This window comes from Phragmites australis, chromosome 14 (genome assembly GCF_958298935.1).
Source record: "Phragmites australis chromosome 14, lpPhrAust1.1, whole genome shotgun sequence".
Taxonomy (NCBI): Eukaryota; Viridiplantae; Streptophyta; class Magnoliopsida; order Poales; family Poaceae; genus Phragmites; species Phragmites australis.
In genome coordinates, this window is record NC_084934.1 from 723,996 (window position 1) to 745,774 (window position 21,779).

At 43.8% G+C, this 21,779-nt stretch overlaps 2 protein-coding genes across 2 annotated transcripts; both read right to left on the bottom strand.

Annotated features, from left to right (window-relative positions):
* Positions 1 to 2,819: 2,819 nt before the first annotated feature.
* Positions 2,820 to 5,439, bottom strand: LOC133891760 (LRR receptor-like serine/threonine-protein kinase RPK2). Its single transcript, XM_062332505.1, has one exon. The coding sequence runs from the start codon at positions 5,341 to 5,343 to the stop codon at positions 3,229 to 3,231; it is 2,115 nt and encodes a 704-aa protein (XP_062188489.1). The 5' UTR covers positions 5,344 to 5,439; the 3' UTR covers positions 2,820 to 3,228.
* Positions 5,440 to 10,119: 4,680 nt separating this feature from the next.
* Positions 10,120 to 16,230, bottom strand: LOC133890639 (protein LEO1 homolog). The gene is made up of 11 exons (XM_062331104.1): positions 15,868 to 16,230; positions 15,182 to 15,537; positions 14,868 to 14,982; positions 14,109 to 14,291; positions 13,614 to 13,790; positions 13,030 to 13,161; positions 12,740 to 12,919; positions 11,939 to 12,070; positions 11,405 to 11,515; positions 11,092 to 11,319; positions 10,120 to 10,425 (listed from the first exon to the last, which is right to left on the bottom strand). The coding sequence occupies exons 1-11, from the start codon at positions 16,084 to 16,086 to the stop codon at positions 10,282 to 10,284; spliced, it is 1,977 nt and encodes a 658-aa protein (XP_062187088.1). The 5' UTR covers positions 16,087 to 16,230; the 3' UTR covers positions 10,120 to 10,281.
* Between the last annotated feature and the right edge of the window lie 5,549 nt (positions 16,231 to 21,779).

A 21,779-nucleotide genomic window follows, 5' to 3' on the forward strand; every position in this document is an offset into this window, starting at 1 on the left:
TAATGCCATACTGATAGTCTGTGGCTCCTGAGAACTGTCGCATACAATCTTTTTTCCTAAATTTTCTACTAGCTTATCCACCGTGTATCCGACAGTGGGAGCGGTCCGCTCAAAATCACCACCACCAAGCTAAACTGTCGAACATCGTTGAGAAGCTCCGTGTAACAACACAGGTAATTTGGTAGCATATTGACCAGCTTTTTCTTTATCTCATAAACTAGCGTACCGAACAACAATTAACAACCTCTTGTTTCCAAATAATAATTATGAAAGAAATATCGTAACAGAGACCAATGGTTTATATGTTGGTTTTCCTGTTCACTCGTCATCACTATCAAAAAACGATTGCATTCTTATGATCAACAACCTGCTACTTCCTTGGTGGAGAGTCGTCAGAGTCGGACTCTGGATCCTAACGCCTGTGGCTGCCACCCCTTATTCATTATCTCCTTCCAGCTTTCTGTGTTTTGGTAACTAGTGTTGCCAGGACTCACGAGTTCGATTTTTTTTTTTTTGCACCGGACTCGTCGTGACACGCACTGGACTTGTCTTCGATGAGTCCAAGATGGAGGAGAGAACGAGGGAGACAGCTCGCGGCAGAGATGGTTGACGGGTGTGCCTGTGCCCACGACCTCCAGGTCTCGCAGCGCCTCAAGGCCGGAGGCCACGGGAGCGCGCTGGTGCATCAGCAAGCGGCGGGGCAGAAGCGGGAGGAGAGGGGATGGGGGAGGGTGGAGATGGCACGACTGAAGAAGAGAGAAGTGGCGAGGGGCTGAGGGCGAGGAGAGGCGGTGTCGACAGCTCGGCATGGAAGAAGAGAAGCGTATTGGGGAAAGGTGGCGGCTACTGAACTGCTAGGTGGAGTCAAGGTTTGGAGGGGTTAGGTAGAGTAAGTTATATGTAGATGAGCTGGATGGGTGCGAAATAGCAGCCCAATGCTTATCTAGTCTTTTATTCTTTTTTCCTTTTCTTTTTTTTTTCTATCAAACATGTGATATATTTGCTTGTGGATTTATGTAAATCAGTTATGAATGTGAAAAAATAGTTGTTGTAATGCAAAATTAGCTGTACAACATATTTTCTCCAATTTTAATTTCTATTTTTATTTTATAAAATAATAAATATATATGACAAATCCCCGAGTCTTGTTTTTTAGAATTTGCCGAATCGAGCTGTTGGTTGGTGAACACGATCAGTGGTCATGATGAATGACTAGACGATTAGTGATCATAGTTTGTTCATGCAGTTGGTCTCCAGATAAATAGAAGAGTTGGTCGAATCTAAGAAGACCAAACTACATTAAAGCGTATTCGATAGATATATGGAAGTTTTACGTGTTCAAAAAGGAAATATATATTTGTTATAGAAAGTTTTGAGGTCAGGTAGGCATAGCCGAATCATATCTGTAAGTCTCGTTTGGTTTGAATTAGGAGTCATGATCTCTTACGGTTAAGACTTGCTGCCCTTTAAATATAAGAAGGTTATGGCCAATTGAGGACATCAACCAATCGATCAAACATAATTTACATTATTTTTCATTTTTTGCCTAGATCCTGTAGTTCTGTTCCTCCTTCTTCCCCCTCCTGCTGCTACTCGTTCTTGATCTCGACAACCAAGGACAAGCCGCCGGCTAACCGTGCCCTGACGGGGTCCCTCCCGGGTGCGGTTTGCTAATGAAGATCCATCGTCGCAGTGCCAAATTAGGCTTCCTAGGTGCTGCTCGTTAGGTTAGTTACCCTTTGCCGCTTTACTCGTAAATCGGTTGTTCGTTGCCGCGAAAGCACAATAGTTATCTATGTTGCTGAACGCCTGCACATGATGCTACGAATGCACATGAGGTGCTCACGTGTTAACATGAGGATTCATATTTTTATGCCAACACAAAACCGGAGACGATCGAAAGAGGTTTATTTGGTCTGAGCATTAAGATGAGAGATCGTACGAAAGTGTCCCAAAATTTGTAACCTGGATACACACAGATTTTACGGGGAGAGATAAATAACAAAGATTGAGATTTAGTAGTTCGTATGCGTCTATTGCGGATGGCTCGGAGTTGGGTTCGTTTTTGGGAGAATCACAGCTCATATAGCATCAAAAGTGGTGCATGAATACCAGTGATTTACCAGATTGTATATTTGTATCAGATGTGTATACTCAAATGAACATTACACAAAGCTGGTTAGCCGAATCGTTTTCTGCATATCAATCCGACACTTCACAAAGTTTTGACATTCTCATCATGCTCAAGAAACTGACACACAGCACAAAACCTCACCAAGCACCTGGCAGCAACAACCCAAAAACGCTCGTTTAGCCTGATATGTTCATGCACACACACTCGTTTCATCACCACAAGTTCAGCAATGCTCGATGAACAGTATCAGGCCCTGATACACCCTGCAATGGTTGTGAACCTCTGTTCATGGAGGAGATAACAAGGACACAACTCATCTGAACTTTGTTGCATTTAAGATGAGAGAATGCCGACTTCTGCAGAAATCTCCTCCCTTGCTCTCAGTTGCAACATGCCAGCTCTCCAGGTTCTACATGTTCACATTAGAAGAGAGAAAAAAACCTTGAATGAGAGCAAATGCATCAGCGCCCTCTAGCAGCAGCAAGCAGCACCTTTATTCTGCAACTAGCAACAGCAGGAGGCAGCAACAGCAGCTGTAATTTGCAACTGCAGCTAGCAGCGTCCCCGCAATTAGCAGCGGCCTTGAAGGAGCAGCTCAATTCAAAACACCACAAGGAGCCTACATCCTCACAACATCAGTTCACACATTCTCACCACGTTCTGTATGCAATTCAAGCCATGCATGAACATCAGTTAACATGTTATCACAAATTATCAATCCATACAAGTCAAACTATCTATCATGTCATAAGCCATCAGCTTCAGTGATATACAACATTACAAAAAGTTGAATGCTTCAACAGTTCTGCAACTAGATAACATTTCAGTGACATTACTGGAAATTTGGTGCAGACGATGGCTGCCAAGGAGATCGACGATGGCAGGGCAGCCGACCTAGACATTTATTTATTTTTCTTTAACTAAAGCAGGAGGGGAGGCCCCTACTGTGATTTTCATTAATAAAAAGATAATTTACAAGCAAAAAGGGGAAGAATGTACAGGCAAAACAAAGCTGACCTAGGCATTACCCTGCCAGTGCTTCTTAGGTCCTTTCAGTATGCAGGTGTTCAGGTGACAGGTTTGCGTTGCTGCTCCTAGTAAGGTGGTCGAAGTTCCCTTAGACGTCGAACTACATGCTTCATTGTGGGCCTAGAAGAAAGAGACTCCCCTGTGCACTGGACTGCCAGGTTTAAGAACTCAACAAGATCATCATGTGGGGCCTTATCCCACAGGCCCTCAATGAAGAATTCGCGAACTCTACCTCTTTGGATAAGCCTGACAGCCCAAGTAACAATGTTGAAACCATTTCCATACGGAGAAAATGATGGGTCCAGTGCTTTCTTATCTGAAATCAATTCAAGAAGTACTACTCCATAGCTATACACATCTGCCTTATCAGACACCCGACATGTCATTGCATACTCGGGTGCGACATAACCAAAAGTACCAGCAACATCAGTTGTCGCATGTGTTTCTGAGTTCCGAAGAAGCCTTGCTAAGCCAAAATCAGAAAGAAAAGCATTGCATTCATCGTCGAGCAATATGTTGTTTGGCTTGACATCTCGGTGCAGAATGCGGGGGACACACTCGTAATGCATGTATGCAAGAGCACGGGCAACATCCAGAGCAATTTTGTGAAGCCTTTTCCAACTGATTGGCCTCTTAGTTCTCTCTTGTATGAACCTTTCCAAGTTGCCACCTGGAAAATAGTTGTATATCAGAAACATCTCAGAATCACTGATATGGTACCCTAAGAGAGTGACAAGATTAGGATGACGGCACTGCCCAAGGATTTTCACTTCTGCTTGGAACTCCTTGTCACCGTGTTGCTTCCCAATAGCAAGCCTCTTTATTGCCACAAGAACTCCAGGTGCAATCTCGGCTCTGTATGTTGGACCAAAGCCGCCATTACCAATGCAATTGCTAGCATTAAAATTCCCAGTGGCACGAATAACTGTCTCATAAGTCAGGGGGACTCCAACATCAACATTGTCAAAAACCTTGACTTCCCTTCTCCTGAAAGAGCGTCTTGACAGCCTCCGGGTCGATTTCCTTGTGCACATGTACAGGATAACCACGACGAACAGAATCACGATAACGGATGATGCTGCAACTATGGCAGCAATCTCTGCGGTTCTCAAACCACCACCACTGCTGCCGCCATCAGGCAGTGTGCCCGGATTTGCTTCATCCAGCACTCGCTTACTTGTCGATGTGCTGGAGGCTGCAAACAGTTCAGTGTGCTGGGGTGATGGGTTTACACCTGAAGTAGCATCTGTCACTGAGGAAACATTAACAGCTAGAAGTGATGACACAGGAGCAGGAGCAGGAGCAGCAGGTATCTCCTCAGAGAGCCTGTTGTTGTCCAGCAGTAGAACAGCGTGATTTCTTAGTGCCACACGATCAATGGGACAAATTTTCCCTGATAGAGAATTACTAGACAAATTTAGAAACTTCAGTGAACTCAGCTGGCCCAAACCGGAAGGTATCTCGCCACTGAAATTATTCCCAGCTAATGAGAGAAATTTCAAGTTCCTGAGCTCCATGAGACCGGAGGGCACCTGACCATGAAGGAAATTTCTGCTGAGGTCCATCTTGACAAGGTCCCTACAATGGCAGAGCTCCGGCGGAACGCCGCCGTTCAACCTGTTCCCGGACAAGTCCAAAACCCGCAGCTTTGCAAGCTTCCCAAGCGCCGGCGGGATTCTCCCGGACAGCCGGTTCCCGGAAAGGTCCAAGCTTTTCAGCCCCTCGGGGAAGGTGGCCGGCAGGTGGCCAAGGAGGGAGTTGCCGGCGAGGTTGAGCACCTCGAGGTGCCGCAGACTCCAGACTTCTTCAGGAATCTCTCCACGGAGCCCGCCAGAGGGGAAGGAGAGTACTTTGAGCTCGGTGAGGCTTGCCACCGCCGGTGACAGCTCCCCGGCGAGGCGCCGGCCGGGTCGGGATGGGAGCGAGAGGGCCACAACGCGGCCGGACCGCGCGCCGCAGGCAACCCCCGGCCACGAGCAGGGGTTTCTTCCGGATTCCGGCGACCAGTGCTGGAGAAGGTCGCCGGAGCTGGCGGAGAGGCCGTTCTTGAGCTGGAGGAGTGCCAACCTGTCCTGCTCCTGGGATGGCGAAGAAGAGCAGCAGGCGGTGAGGAGGTGGAGAACGAAAAGTATGGCGGCGGCGGTGGTGGAGTAGACTGTGCCCCGGCAACTGGCGGCCATCTCCGGTTAGTCGCCGACGAGGTCCTCGAGGCTTGATTGAGTCAATCAAATGCCGACTTGCCGAGTGACTCGAGTCTCCGTCGGACTGTCGGAGTGGAAGACTAGTACTCCGTAGTCTAGAAGGTGGCGGGGGCCGGAAAGTAATTTACATACAAGGAATCGGAGGGCTGGAAAGTAATTTCGAAACTTTAAGGGGGTAGACTGCGATAGATGGTCGGTCTGTTGCCTCATTTCTTCTTTGCCGGCTTCGTGGCTCCGGCTGCCGTCCTTCTCGGTTTACCGTAGTGTTTTACTTTTGAGTTAATCTTATAAAACTACATTATAATTATCAAAAATATCACAAAATTATTAAAAGCTATTTTATATAACTATATTTTTCCATCCTTTTTGTATCGTAAAACTACACATACTTTATAAAAACTATCAAAATACTATACTGTTATATGACCCTATTGAAGAACTATATCATTTTTATCTAAGAGCTACACTCTCATTTCCTAATCATTATAATGGCTAGGTCCTACATGACATTATCAGTGGCATCTGACATAGTCGCTGATGTGGCATCCTTTATTACGCGGATTCCAAAAATACATGTAAGCAAGTCGATCTAAATTTAGTGAAGGCTAAAGACGTCCAAATAGGCCGTGCCTACTGGGCCGGCCCGAGGCACGGCACTGTAGGCACGGCCTAGGCACGGTACGGCCCGATTACCGACGGGCCGGGCCGGCACGGCACGACGCCACGGGCCGTGCCTGGGCCGAGCGCGCGGCACGACGGGCCGGCACGGTCCGGCCCGGCACTATTTTCTATTTTTTTATTTATATTTTTAATTTTTTAGCTATTTTTAAATATTTTTTAATCTATTTTTAAATATTTTTTTATCTATTTTTATCTATTTTCTATATATATTTTTATGTATTTTTTCATTTTTTTATATATTTTTTTATCTATTTCGGCCCGTCGGCACGATCACCGACGGGCCGTGCTGTGGGCCGAGGGGAAGGCACGCGGGCCGGCACGGCACGGCCCGTTACTGTAGATGAGCCGTGCCGTGGGCGGAGGGGAAGGCACGTGGGCCGGCACGGTACGGCCCGTTACTGTAGATGGGCCGTGCCGTAGCCGGGTCGTGCCGAGTCGGGTCCGTGCCGGGCCGGCACGAACGGCCCATTTGACCATGTTTAGTGAAGGCACGTCTAGGATCAGTTTGTACAGCAAAATTATCGCGTTGACAAAATCTACCTTTGTTGCTTTCGCATGTCACTTCTTAAGTATCTTTTACTGATCCAACACGTACTTTGCGACCCATTTTCATGCAACACACCTCTATAACTGCTTGCGTCCGTGTGTTGCATAAAAATAAGCTCCAGAGTAGAGGTTAGGCCACTAAAAGATACATAAGAAGTGACATGTGAAAGTGCAAAGATAGATTTTGGTAGCGTAACAATTTTGCCGCACAAACTGCTTCTAGGTGTGCCTTCACCAAGTCAAGTCGACTTGCTTACGTGTATTTCTGGAGCCCGCGTGGCAAGGGATGCCACGTCAGTGAACGGACTTTGTCACACGCCACTAAGTATGTCAGGTAGGACTTAGCTGTCAGAATGGATCTGAGAAACGGGAATATAGCTTTGCCGTTGGATAAAAATAATATAATTCTTAGATAAGGTTACGTAAAAGTGTAGTTCTTTTATAGTTTTTGTAAAGTATATGTAGTTTTATTATACAAAATGATAGAAAAAGTGGAGTTCTGTAAAATAGCTTTTTAAAAATATAATTTTATGATAGTTTTGATTATCATAATGTAGTTTTACGAAATTTACTATTACTTTTCTTTGGCTGCTCGTTTGAAAATTCCATTTTGGTTCAGAAGTTATTCCATCGAAAGGATTTATATAGGGTTGCCTGCAAGTGATATTTTTTTAGATAAACTCATATTTACTGCTCGACCTCTTCGCGATTTTCATTTCATAGGTGGATGATGCTACTAACAAAATCCTGACGTTTTGGTACCAACAGTGGCGAGTTTTGCATTTATTTGAAGCCATATAGCTTTTGGCGCCAAATTTAGGGCCTTTAAATGCTTCAAATTAGTTCTTTGTTGAATAGCCTACCATTTTTTTCTCGCAAACATCGATTCTTTCGGATAAGCTACCCCCACTGCTATGCGCCCCCCACAGCCTCCCATGCAATAAGCTACCCCTCTATCGGGCGGTTACAGCCCGTGTGAAATCATTGTTCACAATAATATTTTTTATCTCCTATCTTCTTTATATAAAATTGTGATCTTTTGTTGCTTCAAAAATCCTAAAAAATTTTATACGTGTTTCATAATTCATGTGCAAACCATTTTAATTGAATTCACTAAACAGCATATGTAGAATTTAAACTAAAATTCTAAAAAAAGACTACTTTTATAATTTTAACACTTATTACAGCCTAAAATAAATTTCCAAAAATCTAGGAAAATTCACTAATATTAATCTTATGTGATGGAATAATTTCTAAAATTATTTTCAGTCCTAGGATATATGGTGAAAAAGTGAGTTCCTTTGTAATGCTCTATTTATATGTATTTTTATCATTTCATGTGAATATAACATTACAAAGTAACTCATTTTTTCATCATATAGCATAGGGTTAGAAATAATTATTGAAATTATTCCATCATATAAGATGAATATTAGTAATTTTTTTTCAGATTTTTGCAAATTTATTTGAGGCACTAACAATTGTTAAAAGTTATAAAAGTAGTCTTTTTTGGAGAATTTTAGTTTAAATTCTATACATGATTTTAGGTGAATCTAATTAAAATGGGTTGCACATGAATTATAAAATACGTACAAAATGTTTTAGGATTTTTAGAGCAACAAAAGACCACAGTTTTGTATAAAAAAGACGTGAGAGAAAAATATTACTATGAACAGTGATTTCGACACGCGCTGTAACCCCCCAGATCATAGGGCTGTTAGCCCCTACTTATATTCCTGCAATTCTTTCCATCAAAGTTCTATTTATTTAAATATTAATGTTATAAAATATAAATATAAAAAAACTCTCCGATCTTAATAGAAACCTAACCAACCATATTCATATGACCATAGCCCATCAACGGCCTATGGACTACCTTAAATCCAATACAATAGAGCGTGGGCCCATGAGAAACCTAAGATGACTAGTACAAAGATGGCAAAATCCAGTAAGTTGATGAACTCGAAGGGCTACATGTTAACATATCGTAAGTGTTTACAACAAGTTTGCAATGGATGCCCATGAGATATCACTTTCAATGAGTTATAAGAGCAGTAGCTAACTAAATTACTAGTAAGTGACTTATTTACTCGCATATCTCATTCTCTACCACAAACCTTTTCAAATAAGTGTATACCCTTCCAGATCTGCTCGCCTCCTCCTTTTCCATCCTCAAAGGCTCACCGACTGTGAGGGAGAGAGGGGTTGCTTCCAATCCTATTATGGTAGCTAGGGTTTCTCATTTATATGTTGTTTTCCCTTCTTCTTGGCTGTCAATTAGTAGATGGAACTTCAGATCATCCTATCGCTGCATGTCATCTTCGACATTGGGAGGCGGCCTTGACCCCCAAATCTGGTTGGTGGTGGCTTCCTCATTTGGCTTGGAGAATCATGTACCCAAAACTCTTAGTAAGTAAACTTATTGTGGTTTTGGTATCCATCTCCTTTGGTATAACCATCTTTGACATTGGGAGGCGGCCTTGACCCCAAAATCTAGTTGGTGGTAGCTTCCTCCTCCGGCTTGGAAAACCAGGTACCCAAAACTCTTAGTAAGCAAATTTATTGTGGTTTTGGTATCATCTCCTTTGGTTACGACGATTCATCACTTTTCAATAGCCACAATGACCTCCCTCCCCCTCTTGCTTTACAATCCCCTGTTCTTGAAGCAACACCCCTAAATCAAATGGCAACTCACCAAATTTGAGCATTCATGGGTCTTTCAAGTAAGATTTGAGCACATGTGCTAGCAATTATGGATACTCACACATATATTCAAACCATGTGTGGTACAAAACATAATACTTAGGGGAACTTTGAGTCCTACAAAACTTGAATTGTTTCATATGAAATTCTTATATCCAATGGCGTCTCAATGAGACCTATAATCGAGATAGTAAAATTTAGTACTATAATCCAAGTGTTGTATATTTTACGAATCACTCACTAAGACAACGACAACGGATAGTTAAAAGAAAAAAAAAGAAGTGACAAGAGCAAGGCCATATCTCTCTCTCCCTCCTACGCTGGTTACTAACTCTCCTTTCGTCCACTGGTAGGTGGGCAGTACAGAAGATGAACCAAAATTTGATCAAATTTGTCATCTGAACCCTAGTTCCATCTTTTTCTTCTTTTGTCAGGTAAGCAACAATTGTTTAGAAAAGACAAAAGAAAAGGAAACGTATATAGGAAAGAGTGGAGCGGCCGACGATGAGGAGGAACCAACACTTTCCATAATGGAATCTCTCAACTTTCCAACTGCTCGTATTTTTCTTCCGTTCTCGGCTCTGGCCCCACATGGAAGCCTCTCCCTCTCTTACAAACTGCCACGATGACAGGTGGACCTCACGGCGTACATGGACCGAAGAGCCGCCTTCACATTGGCCTCGAAATCCGTCCGGGACGTGGACCTCGTCGGCGATGACGCGGTCGTCGGTCTCCCACGTTGAACCATCCCACTCCGGTGTGAAATAGCATATGCACATCAACACCTCTACAGTTCCGAATATTTCTCAAACGAAAATTCTGCAGTGGCAACAACGACCATATTTTTTCAGGCTATGTTTACAGCACAAAAACTTCACACAAGCTTAGGGTAACATCATAGGTCGCATATTGACCAGCCTTTTCCTTCATCTCATAAACCAGCATGCCGAATAGCAAATACCAACTTCTTGTTTTTCCCTCCCTGTTTCACTCGTCATCGCTGTCAAAAACGACTGCCTTCCTGCGATGCTGAACAGCCTGTTGCTTCCTTGGTGGAGAGTCGTCGGAGTCGGAGTCCAGCTCCTCGCGCCTGTGGCTACCACCCCCTGATTCTCTCTTCCGTTTGGGTGCCTGCGAGTTTGATTACATACAATGAACAAGGTTCTTTAAGTTTTGGTGTCATGGTCCCACATAGAGAGTGCAATTGCATTGCCCAGCAATTTCATGAGCTCCTAATTCAAAAAGGCAAAGCTGGCTACACAACAAAATTTAGAAAAACATTGAATCATTTGCTTATGGCAGGAGGTAATGATTCTCTCTTTTTTAGGATGAAGAAGCTTTTCGGTATGCTTTATGGTCAGCTGGACTCGAGAACAACATCATTACCCTTTTCTTGAAAAGGAATATTAAATTTAGATCTCTAAGTTTAGCTCTAACAAAGAATGATCTTTACCACATCCAGGAGAAACCGCGTAACATGTACTTCATTTTGTTTTCGTTTACCATTTCATTTCAGATAAGCATACAAGAACTGAGAAGCCTGCCTATACTGATCTGCTAACAAACTTACCCAGTAAAATTTATCTACAGAATCGTGTCTTTTAAACTGAAATTCAAATAAATCCTGATCCTAATACCAGAGTTCCTATAAATCATGTATTTCTCAGGTGCAATGTATTTCACTCTTTACCATGGATGGCTAAGAAAAACCTGAATCTTGCAATATGTTTGCTAAAAAGCACTACAGCACTAACCCTGTGAAAAAAAGAAAAAAATGGTGAGGCCAAGCAATCTAACCTCTATTTCTTCATCTGACAGAGGCGCTTCTTCAACATCTTCCTCATATTCATCCTCCTCATCCAGTTCATCTTCCCTTCCACGAGTTGGCGAGTGCTCAATATCCTCGCCTTCAGTTTCATATTCTGACTCCTCCCTTTCACTCTCCGAGTATTCATCAGCTTGACGTCTTGGTGGACGAGCAGGAGGAAAGGATGGTTTGCGGGGAACACTTCTGCTCATATTTGACTGAAAATGTGCAAAGGATATAGATGAGTACACATATTAGTATGCTCGTTTTAGAATGAGAAAGCATCAGTGCTCAATTGCTCACCTTTGCATTAATGATACGCCTCTCAGCTCGTGCTTCAGCCTCCAACTCGTCCTCAAAACGTCTACGAGGTGGCATTCGCCAAGAACTATAGTGATTATCAGGCTCCTCATCCTACCGAAATTAGAACCTTGAATAAATTATTGGGGAAAGTTGCAAACCAGCACAACACCTCATACTCTTTACAAAACAGTTATTGAAATATGTATCTAAATCCTAAGAAAACATGATCCACAACAGCAGAATAAGATTACCATCTAGCCCCAATCTGCAAGTATCAATTCAGCAGCGTAACCCCAAGAATTGAGTAAACTAGCATAGCATGAAATAAATCTCATGCACAAATAAACTGCCAACATAATGACATATATCTCTGCATCATTTAAGGCGCAGCTGGAGTAAGCGTAAACAAGTTCACACTGATTTTAGCTAATAATACCGTGACCTTCTAATAATGCATGGCAAATTGGCAACAGCTAATAATACAATGACATTCTAATTGGGAAAAAGAAAAGAGCGAAACAATAAGAAACCGACCTCATCTAATGCATCTTCCAAAAACCCTGGGGAAAGCTGTCGCCTTGGCCGAGCAGGTTGTGTGTACTTGCGGCTCACCTTTTCTCTTTTGCGTTGAAGAATTGAATGGGCTCGAATATTTTGGCCCTCAGCCTGCATAATTACTATATCAGTAGAAAGGACAAATCCACTCAAAATGCATATGAAATCAGTTTTGAACAAAAGAAAAAAAAGGATCAGCAAGAAACAGGACTGAAATGCCGCTATGAGTGGATATGGCGAACATATATCTTTTGTGTCTTAATAAATGACTTTGTGCCTAGACCAATTTGCTAGGGACTACAGGCTTTGTTGTTATTGTTAATAAATGATTTTGCAATGTATTTTTTTTTTCAGGAATGTTGATTGCAGCATGTCACACTAAATGTAATACACCATAATCATAACATAAACAATCAAATGACAACGAACAGAACTATTAGACCTTTAGGCTGCTTAAGCTGAGAAGACTTGAATTGATCTAGAAAGCTTTACAAGTCAAAGTTCAGAAGCAATGAGTTCAGAATTAAAATCAATAGGTTTACAACTTGTATCCAGTCCTGATCCTTTTAGAAAAATAGTATAAATGTAGAGAATATGTCAAGCCCTATGGTTATCACCAAGTGGAACAAATGGACAGCAAATATGTAACACAACACAACTCATGCACATCTGACCTAGGGGTCTTAGTTTAAGTAGCTATTTTGGACAACACAAGTCATGCACATGTCAGTGGAGAGTTAGATAAATGTCCATTGAACAAAGTATCAGAGATTTAGTTACCCTTTCTTTTTCCTGCTTCGCTCTCTCAGGATCCTTAGACTCAAACCATTTTTGCATCTTAACTGTTTTCTTATTCTGAGAATCAACAAGAGCAGTTAATAAGCGATGCGACTTTGAAGACAAGGAAGATGGCATAAATCTCATCTTCTGCAAAAGCCTTCCTTGTGACTGTAGAATTCCCTGTGTTACAGTTCAAAATTAATCATGTCAGCGGAACTTAATATTGGATAATGGTGAGTACTCACGAACAAAGAGGCAGTACAAAATGCTGTAGAGAAGAAATAATTTACCTTCCCATTCCTCAGAAACAGATGGGACTGGTCATGATGTGCATCATGTACAGATATATCAAGAACTTCATTGCCAATCAGCAGCTGCATAGTTCCATCTTTCCATTTTACAAAACGTGCATTGCTTTCACACTGTGACAAATAAAAGTTCCAGGCTTCAGCAACCAATAAGGAAACGAAATAAAATATCAGCAAAGCATCACCGAAGACAAATTTAATATGCATAAGCACACAATCACCAGTCAGTCTGTCACAATCCGTACGAGCTCATATGTAAACAGCAAATACAAGAACTGATAATTTCATGGGCATAGAAACAGGCAGCCAAACAAGACCTTAAAATTGCTCACTTCCAGAACAATGTAATCCCAATCATAAAAGAGAAAATGCAGTTAAAAAAACTGCAAATTAAAAGCACAGAGAAGACTCAGTGCATCATCAATGCGCCAGTGAGTTCACGGCCTATATACAGAAAGAAAGCATCCTAGCCTCTTCAAAGATAGAGAATGGAAGGTGGTGCTGTTACATAGCTGACTGTAATACTAACAGATTTCATAATGCTATTTGAACAATGTTTCACTTACAGATGTAGTGCCATCAGCATTCTTAACAGTTCTCCACCGCACAATATTGTCCTCCAGCCGTATCCTCTTCTTAGTCCCAGATTCATCTGTAACGAAAACATCTTCTTCCACATATGTTTTTGGATCAAAGGGTTTAGGGTCAATCCCCATAATGTTTGATACCTTGATCACATTCATCTACAAAGATAAGAAACCATCAGTAACAAATCACTATGTGACTAGCTGCAGAAGCGGAAACATTTAATCATGGATCATTACAAATTCTTGGACATATAGAAGCAAATACACAAATGAGCTTATGAGAACAGGCTCATTAAGTCATCGAATATTGTTATTGAACTGTGTCCTCCAAGAGCATGGTAACTTCAAAGAGTAAATGGCAATCAAATGATAAGCGATGTGCAGAATCATTAGATCATCTCATCAGAAAAGACAACAGTGATGCATGGTCAAAGATATGGCTTAAAATGTGCCTGTCATATGACTACAACTCACCCTGTCAGGTCGAGCTGGTGGCTGCTTTAGTGGAACCACCAAGTCCAGCGGTGGACCAACTGGTTTCTCTTTCGGTTTCAGTTCACGATTTTCATCAGATTCATATCGCATATCTTCATCTGCTACTACATCCTCCGGTTGCATGTCCTTGTCATAGTACCCTTCATACCCCATAGGCGATCTCTACAAAAGTAAAGAAAAAAGAAACTTTATTGAACACCCAGCACCTAGAAAAAGACTATAGAAAAAGATAACAGGAAATAGAAGTGAACAATGACCAAAGCTGATTGGGTGCACACATGAATCACATGAAGAAAGAAATAAGGCTTCAGTTCAGACCTCAGACAAATTAAGTGGCCGCAAAATGTTCACATGAAAAACTTAATACCCCTCAGATTTATTTATGTAAGCGTGAAAATACTGAAGGTGAAGGAAGATAGAAGGTCACTTCTCTGAGTTTATTCTCTACATGCTGAATTACATGAATAGTTGCGTTTATATTCAGTTAAATGAACATGCTACCAATTTATCATTTCCATTCAGTGTTAACATTAACAGCAACCAGCGAATTATTACCCCATAGAGCCACAAAATTTGGTGCAGGACGTACAAAAAACTTGCCTCTAGGGGTAATTCTGATGAAAATCAGAAAAATTCTGAATCAGAATTTTGTCGCTAGACTATTTAATATTGAAGGAAAGCATTTCAACTTTATATCTAGAATGTGCACACAAAATAAAAACGAGCACTTAATCTCACATGGGAATCTTCATCAAGTTCATGGTGGGGACGATATGGAGCAGGTTCATCTTCATCACTATCACCAAACACATCGCGGACTACTTCATGATCTCCTTCCACCTCCATTGGTGACCTACATAATAAGATTATGGTTGTCACGAGCTACTACATGATTAGCAAGGATCTACATAAGCGAAGAATGTGCATAATTAAGTCACTGTCAAAATAATTAAACATTTAGTAAACTACTGAATGGACTACTTGGCACTGTCAGGCGTAGCAAGCATACTAATGCATATTATGATAGGGAGCATTCTGGTTTTTTCTTTAACCTTGGTTTCCTTGTTTCGGGAGCTTCCTCATCATCGTGAACTCGATCACCATAGTAATTATCTTCAGACCCCTCAGATTCGGAAGCAACAACACCCCTTCTTCTGCTAGCTACCGTCCTCTGCTCATAGCCTTCATCTTCACTGTCCATGCCTCTTGCATCAGCTTGCATCCTTTGGTCATCGAGTTCTCTTTCTGGGGAGCTCTGAACCTTGTCCCCATCACTTTCTCCTTGATCCAGATCAACCGGATGAGCTTCACCTTCGCTTTCCTCTTCCATTCCAACTTGCCCCTCGCTTTCACCTTCCCCTTCACCCTCACCTTCCTGTCCATGTTCTGCCTCACCTTCCACTTCTTCCTAGATAAATGCATCAACAAGTAAATATTGGATCAGATAACTTTCCTAAGGTAAATAAAATTCCTGATTCACCTATGCCTCTCTGCATCCACCACCTCAAAATAAAAATCAAGTTTTTTTAAGGAAAAAATCAAAATCAAATCAAGTGCTCCTCCAACACCCGGAGATCGATCCTGTAAAACTCCAGCACGACTCTACACCTTCCACAGACTAGAACACCCCTAATCACGAGGCTCCCAACCTGACCTGACGAATCCCAAAACCTAAACCCTAGCCTCGCAAGGACGGAGACAAATAACGGGGAGAAGGGAGATTGGGAGCTGGGCTTACGGAGTGGTAACCGGAGCTGCGGCCGTGGGCGTGGCTGCGGGCGTCATCCTCCTCGTCTTCTACCTCCTGGTGGCGCTGCGGCTGCTGGTGGTCGTCCTCGTCGACGACCTCGACGACGTCGTCGTCGTCCTCGTCCTCTGACTGGTCGCCGAAGAGGTTCTGCATCATCTTGTTCCTCGTCTCCTCCTCGACGTCCCTCTCCCGGTCGCCGCCCGCCATCGCCGCCTCCCCTCCCTCTCCGGTCTCCTCTACCTCACCGGCGTTGTGCTTCCAGGCTTCAGGCCTCGCCCTTTCCCGATCTGAGGGTTTGTTTTGGGCCTCTATTTTGCAGGCACCCTCAAGGAGCCCAACTCGCGGCCCGTCTACCGCCTGCCACGTGTCGGCACCTTGTTCACCGCCTTCCTCCGTCTCTCACACACAGGTTGACGCGCTCGCCCGCCCCCGCCCCCGCCCCACAGACCGCCTATCGCCGGCGGATACCTCGCCGCCTCGTCACTCCTCACGAGCAAGATCTTGCAAATCAGCCTTTTTCCCCCTCTCTATCCACTAGTTTAGAATTCAGCTTACTTGGAATATATTTAGTAAAGCTCCAGTTCCCCTCTATATATATATGATTTAAAATTTATACTATAAAATAAAGTGGTTTAAATATATATATTTAGTTTAAAATAAAAACAAAATGTATGAATAAAAATCATTAATTTATCTATAGCTACAGCTCTAAAAAATTTTAAAGCTAAAAATGATCGGCTCTAAGAATTTTTATACTTATATAATCTTAATATTAAGAGTCCAGCTGTATAATTGCACCTAGGTTGAGGTTGGACTTAACAGCCCAACAGATAAAGAAGCAATGCTCCACTTAACTCATGCAATTTTATCAACGGGTGCCTTTTCTTTACGATTAATGGAGTTCCACAAATACATTTTTTGGGGGGCAAGAACTTATCACAAATATATAGCTACTTGATGTTGGAGCATATGACTGCAGTGCAGTAGACTGAAGAATGCAACCTATTCTACTTAGAGAGCTGGAGCAACAACACACATGGCCACAAGAGCAAATAGAAGAAACTTTCTGGTTCATGTTTCACCACGTTATATGATGCTACTATGTTCTTCAAGGAAAATTTGACTACTCAAGCATTGCAACCACAAAATACTACAGCTTTCATCAAAGCATAAGTTCTTTCTGATATGCTAATACCACCCATTATTTATTACATAGAAGCATGGTCTTGGGCAAACGGTGATGTAAGTAGATCAAAGTTCAGTACAGAGGAAAAGAAGGGAGCAAACGGTGATTAAAGCATATCTTTAGAATCCTGCGCCGGATGACTTTCCGGCATCCTTCTTCTTTATCTCTCAAACTTGTCAATGGCGAGCTGCAGCTCATCTGTGCCTCCCACCGTTCTCATGGTGTAGTAGTACACCCCCAGGAAGAAAGCAGACAGTCCCCCAGCCATCACCAGGTTTCTGGTCTTGGGTGCAAGGCTTCTGAATCCTGCCATCGTTAGATTAGATATAGACAGTCAGTACTGCAGGACACAAACATGCAAAATGTTATTATTTTTTGAGCTAAAAGAAGTGGTGCCATGGTAATATCAACCAACCAGAGGTACTGTATGATATACTAATTTGAATTGGGCATTAGGCCAAGTAAGCTAGATAGATGAACAGACGGTATAAGATTTAATCAGTGATCACTGTATATGATATCCTTGTGAAACTGGCTCCACTAACAGGTAAACAATTGCACGTTTATTGATCTTGCAGAAAAGCAAATGCAAATTCTGCATTATCACATACAAGGGGGCATGATGATGATCACATATAAGGAGTTGCTTAGGCAGCTTTCAACAATATAGAACGAGTTGCAATTGAAATTTACTTGGGCAATTTGAGTCAATTATGCCGACAATTCCTAGGACGATGTCACGGACTAGGCCTTCCATTGGGTTTGCCAGGGCTGTGTTGGTTGGCTGGACCAGTGGATCGGGGTGGCCCAGTTGGCTGGAGGCAACCATGTATATGAGCTGGTCTCTCTTTCAAGGGAGGTATTGAAGAATATTTTCACAAGGACACCTTCCTCCCGAAGCCTCTTCTTCCTCTGCGACTCCGGTTCTCCCTCCTGCTACTGCTGCTCTATCTCCCTTCCTAGTTCCCTCCTATTCTACCTAGTCTAGTTTGTTGTCCTCTCTATGCTTCCATTCCTTCCTCAATTTGTATCCCTACCACTATGAATGACTTTTGTTAGCATTAAAGCTCACCAAATTGGATGCAATTTGGTCTTCTTGTGTGGATTTAAGTGATTGATCGATCGGGAATATGACAATTGTATCAGAGCTTGCCACCACTTCCACCGCTACCTTTGCCGCTCCTTGTCATCATCGAACAGGCCATGGGCGAGGGGCTGTACCTCTCGGCTTCCATGACGAGGATGTAGGCGATGCTACGCCTAATGCTTGAGAAGTTGGATGGATTCATTGGGGTTGGTGCTGCCTCCTCGGGGATGAGTGTCACTATTTTAAGATGGACCACTCCATAACCCATACACGCGAGTCTAAGGATGTCAACGGGCCCCAATCCACCCCGATAGGGAATTCCCCCCATTAGGGGACATGGATGGGGCCAACCCCCCCCCACAGGGGGTTTAATGAGAGAAAAATCCCCCCATCGGGTATGGTAGAGGCGGGGAAGGTTCCCCATCCCTCATCCCTGTTTTTCGGGCCCCGAATATATGGACTTTACATGTATTGACACAACCGGCCCACCATTAATTTAGAGCCCAATCCATATGATGGTCATCTAAAGTGTCTAGCCCAACCATCCATATTCAACTTAGAGCTCAGCCCATATGATGCTTAGCGGGGACGGGTTCCCCGTCGGGTCTCCATTTCTCGCGTGGGGACGGGGATGGGGAGAAAATAATCCCCGCGAGTGGAGGCGGGGATGGAGACGAGGATGGGGAACCATTCCCATGTGAGGAATTCCCTATTGACATCCCTACATGAGTCCACTCCGACCATGGCTATTTCAGCCTATCTGCGACCAACAAGCGACGTGAAGAAGCTCCGTCACTACAAGCCTGAGACGGTGACATTGCATGAGATCCGTAAGTACCATAGGAGCACCGAGTATTCATCCCACAGCTACAACCTCATTCGGGCAAGCGACATCCTCTCTGCTCCTGCTTGATATGATTCACCCACCGATGCCGCCGTGCGTCAGCCTGACCGCTTTGACCCCGACCAGCTTGGCACATCTGACATCAAGATCAATCGCCTCGTCTCCGGTGACTCGATGATCTCTCCATCGGCCATCACTTGCCGCATCTCATCACTCAAGGGAGCATTGCCACCGTCCTCCGCAGTCAACATCTGCGGTGTGCGAAAGATCCCTTTGCCCAAGGTGAAGGTCACCGTGCGCATCAAGGACGCGACCGGCATCCACACCGCAGCCATCAATCTCCACAGACAAATGACCGCCAACCATTCGACAGGAAGCCTCAATCATCCTGAGAGCCCCCTCTCACCATGCATTATGATGCCTCGGCCTACTTGATGCATGCTTCGGCCCTTCGTAGCTCCTCGTGTCTCCATCCAGGCATCAACATGACCTCGTGGTGGGTGGCGTTGTTGTCATCAATCTGCGCACGCGTGACTTATGCGGTGGCCTCCGCTGCGATGGCCCGCTCTACCGGTCACAGCTCGATGTGTCCACGGTTGACTCGAGGTTTCCTGTCATGCATAGCACGCCATGTTCAAGTGCTCGCTTGAGGAGCGGACTGATGCGTTCTTCCGAGTCTCCAAGGGCAACGATGCGTGGCAAGCACGTCATCCTCAAGTGCAATGACTTTTTTTCTCGAACACGCAGGAGAGCTACATATCATTATATTAAAGAAGAAGAGGAAAGGGTAGAAACCCTGAGCACAAAAAACACACACACAGAACACACCCACACAAACAAAAGAGATCTTAAGCTAGCCTCCGGGAACTAGGGTTGTCAAGAAGGCAAGCCCCTGAGCCCCTGCCAAACCCCAAAGGTGCATCTCATCCTTAACGATTAGCAAAGCACCCTCCAGATTTGGAGCAGCACCATCAAAAATGCAATAATTTCTGTGCTTCCAGATGATCCATGCCCCAAGGATGATAAGTGAATTTAGGCCCTGCTGCACCTTTCCACTGACAACATCATTGGCCTTGCTCCACCATTCATCGAAGGAAAGATCAGTGGGCGAAGGGGCCAAGCTATGAAGTCCAAACTGTTGGAGGAGGATGAACCAAAATTGTCTCACAAAAACACACGAGGTGAGCAAGTGGTTGATCGTCTCCTCCTCTTGATCACAATGAGGGCACATCTCCGGATGTGGCAAACCTCGTCGAGCAAGTCGATCGGCGGTCCAGCATCGGTTGTGCATAACCAACCAAATAAAGAAACGACATTTTTGGGGTGCCCAAGTTTTCCAAATGCGCTCGAATGGTCGAAACAGGACAGCACCTTGAAAGAAATTCTCATATGCTGACTTTGCCGAGTATTGTCCAGAAGCTGAGAGCCGCCATCTATGGTTATCGTCAACTCCTGGTTGCAGCATCACCTCAGAAAGCACATCCCATAGCATGAGGTATTCAGCAAGAACTCCAACTGAAGTCGCACCCTGAATGTCCTCGATCCAAAAATGATTCAATAAGGCCTCACAGACCGTGCGTTTATTGGCTGTTCTAACAGGAACCACTGCGAGCAATTGAGGGGCAAGGTCTGCAATTCGCTGTCCATGCAACCATCTATCCTTCCAGAATAATGTGCGAGTACCATCCCCAACCTCAGTTTCAACTGCCATAGAGAAAAAAACACGAGCACATTCATGCACCTTAATTGGGTGGACCAACCATGGCCTATTAGGCTCCGTCTTTTGCAACCAGAGCCACCGCATCCTAAGTGCCCAACCAAGGATTTTGAGATCCGAAATTCCTAGACCACCAATCTCACGGGGTCGCTGCACCTTGGCCCAAGCAATAAGACAATGACCGCCTTTGCCGTCCTTTCTTCCTCTCCAAAGAAAACCCTGCCGGATTTTGTCAATGGCTTTAATAGCCCAAGGCGGAAGCTCATCCATGCCATGCATGCCGACAACCTCTACAGGCCGACCTTTGCTAGTTTTATCAACTATGACATCGCCAAGATCAGCGACATGATCTCTCTCAGTACTTTGGTTGGCCACTCGATGGTGGAGAGCCTTGGAGGCCACAAAAAGATGGTAATCCTGGTCGTTCAAGTGCCAATGGAGCTCTCATTGGTCATCTTCTCCCCTGGATGCAGTCCAGATTGGCTCAAACAAGCCTTTAATAGAAGTGCTCCTTGATGCAGAGTAGTTCTTACATTGTGTGTAGGACAACTCAATCGAAACCAGGGATATTATATCATCAGGAGGTGAATACATGTGTGAAGATTAATCAGCTTACGAATATATTGAAGATGCAGTTTAGCAAAGAGCAACACATCCAGGATGAATTCCTACCATTTCTGATCATGTAGACTCCATGGAAGTTGTGAATGATGAATTGGTAAATAGCTCAGTAAAAAGGAATCTCACATTCCATTTTCCTTGTTTTTTTATTGCTACTGGAGGCATTGGGGTGGCTGGAGGTGCTACTAGAGGCATTGCAGATTGCCATCCTGCTAGCATTGGAGTGTGGCATTGGAGTGTGTTGATGGTGGTTGGGCTGATGGTATATCATGAGAAACCATTTTACAGGGATTGCAGTCCGTTGTACATTCTGAAGAAAGGAAGGGTTTGTACATGGGTCACGAGATCATTGCAATGTCAAGCATTGTGGCTGCTCGTGTCCTTGATCCCCCAGCCATGGCCACCACCTGATCCGAAGGGTCATATGGTGTTGCATACAAGAGTT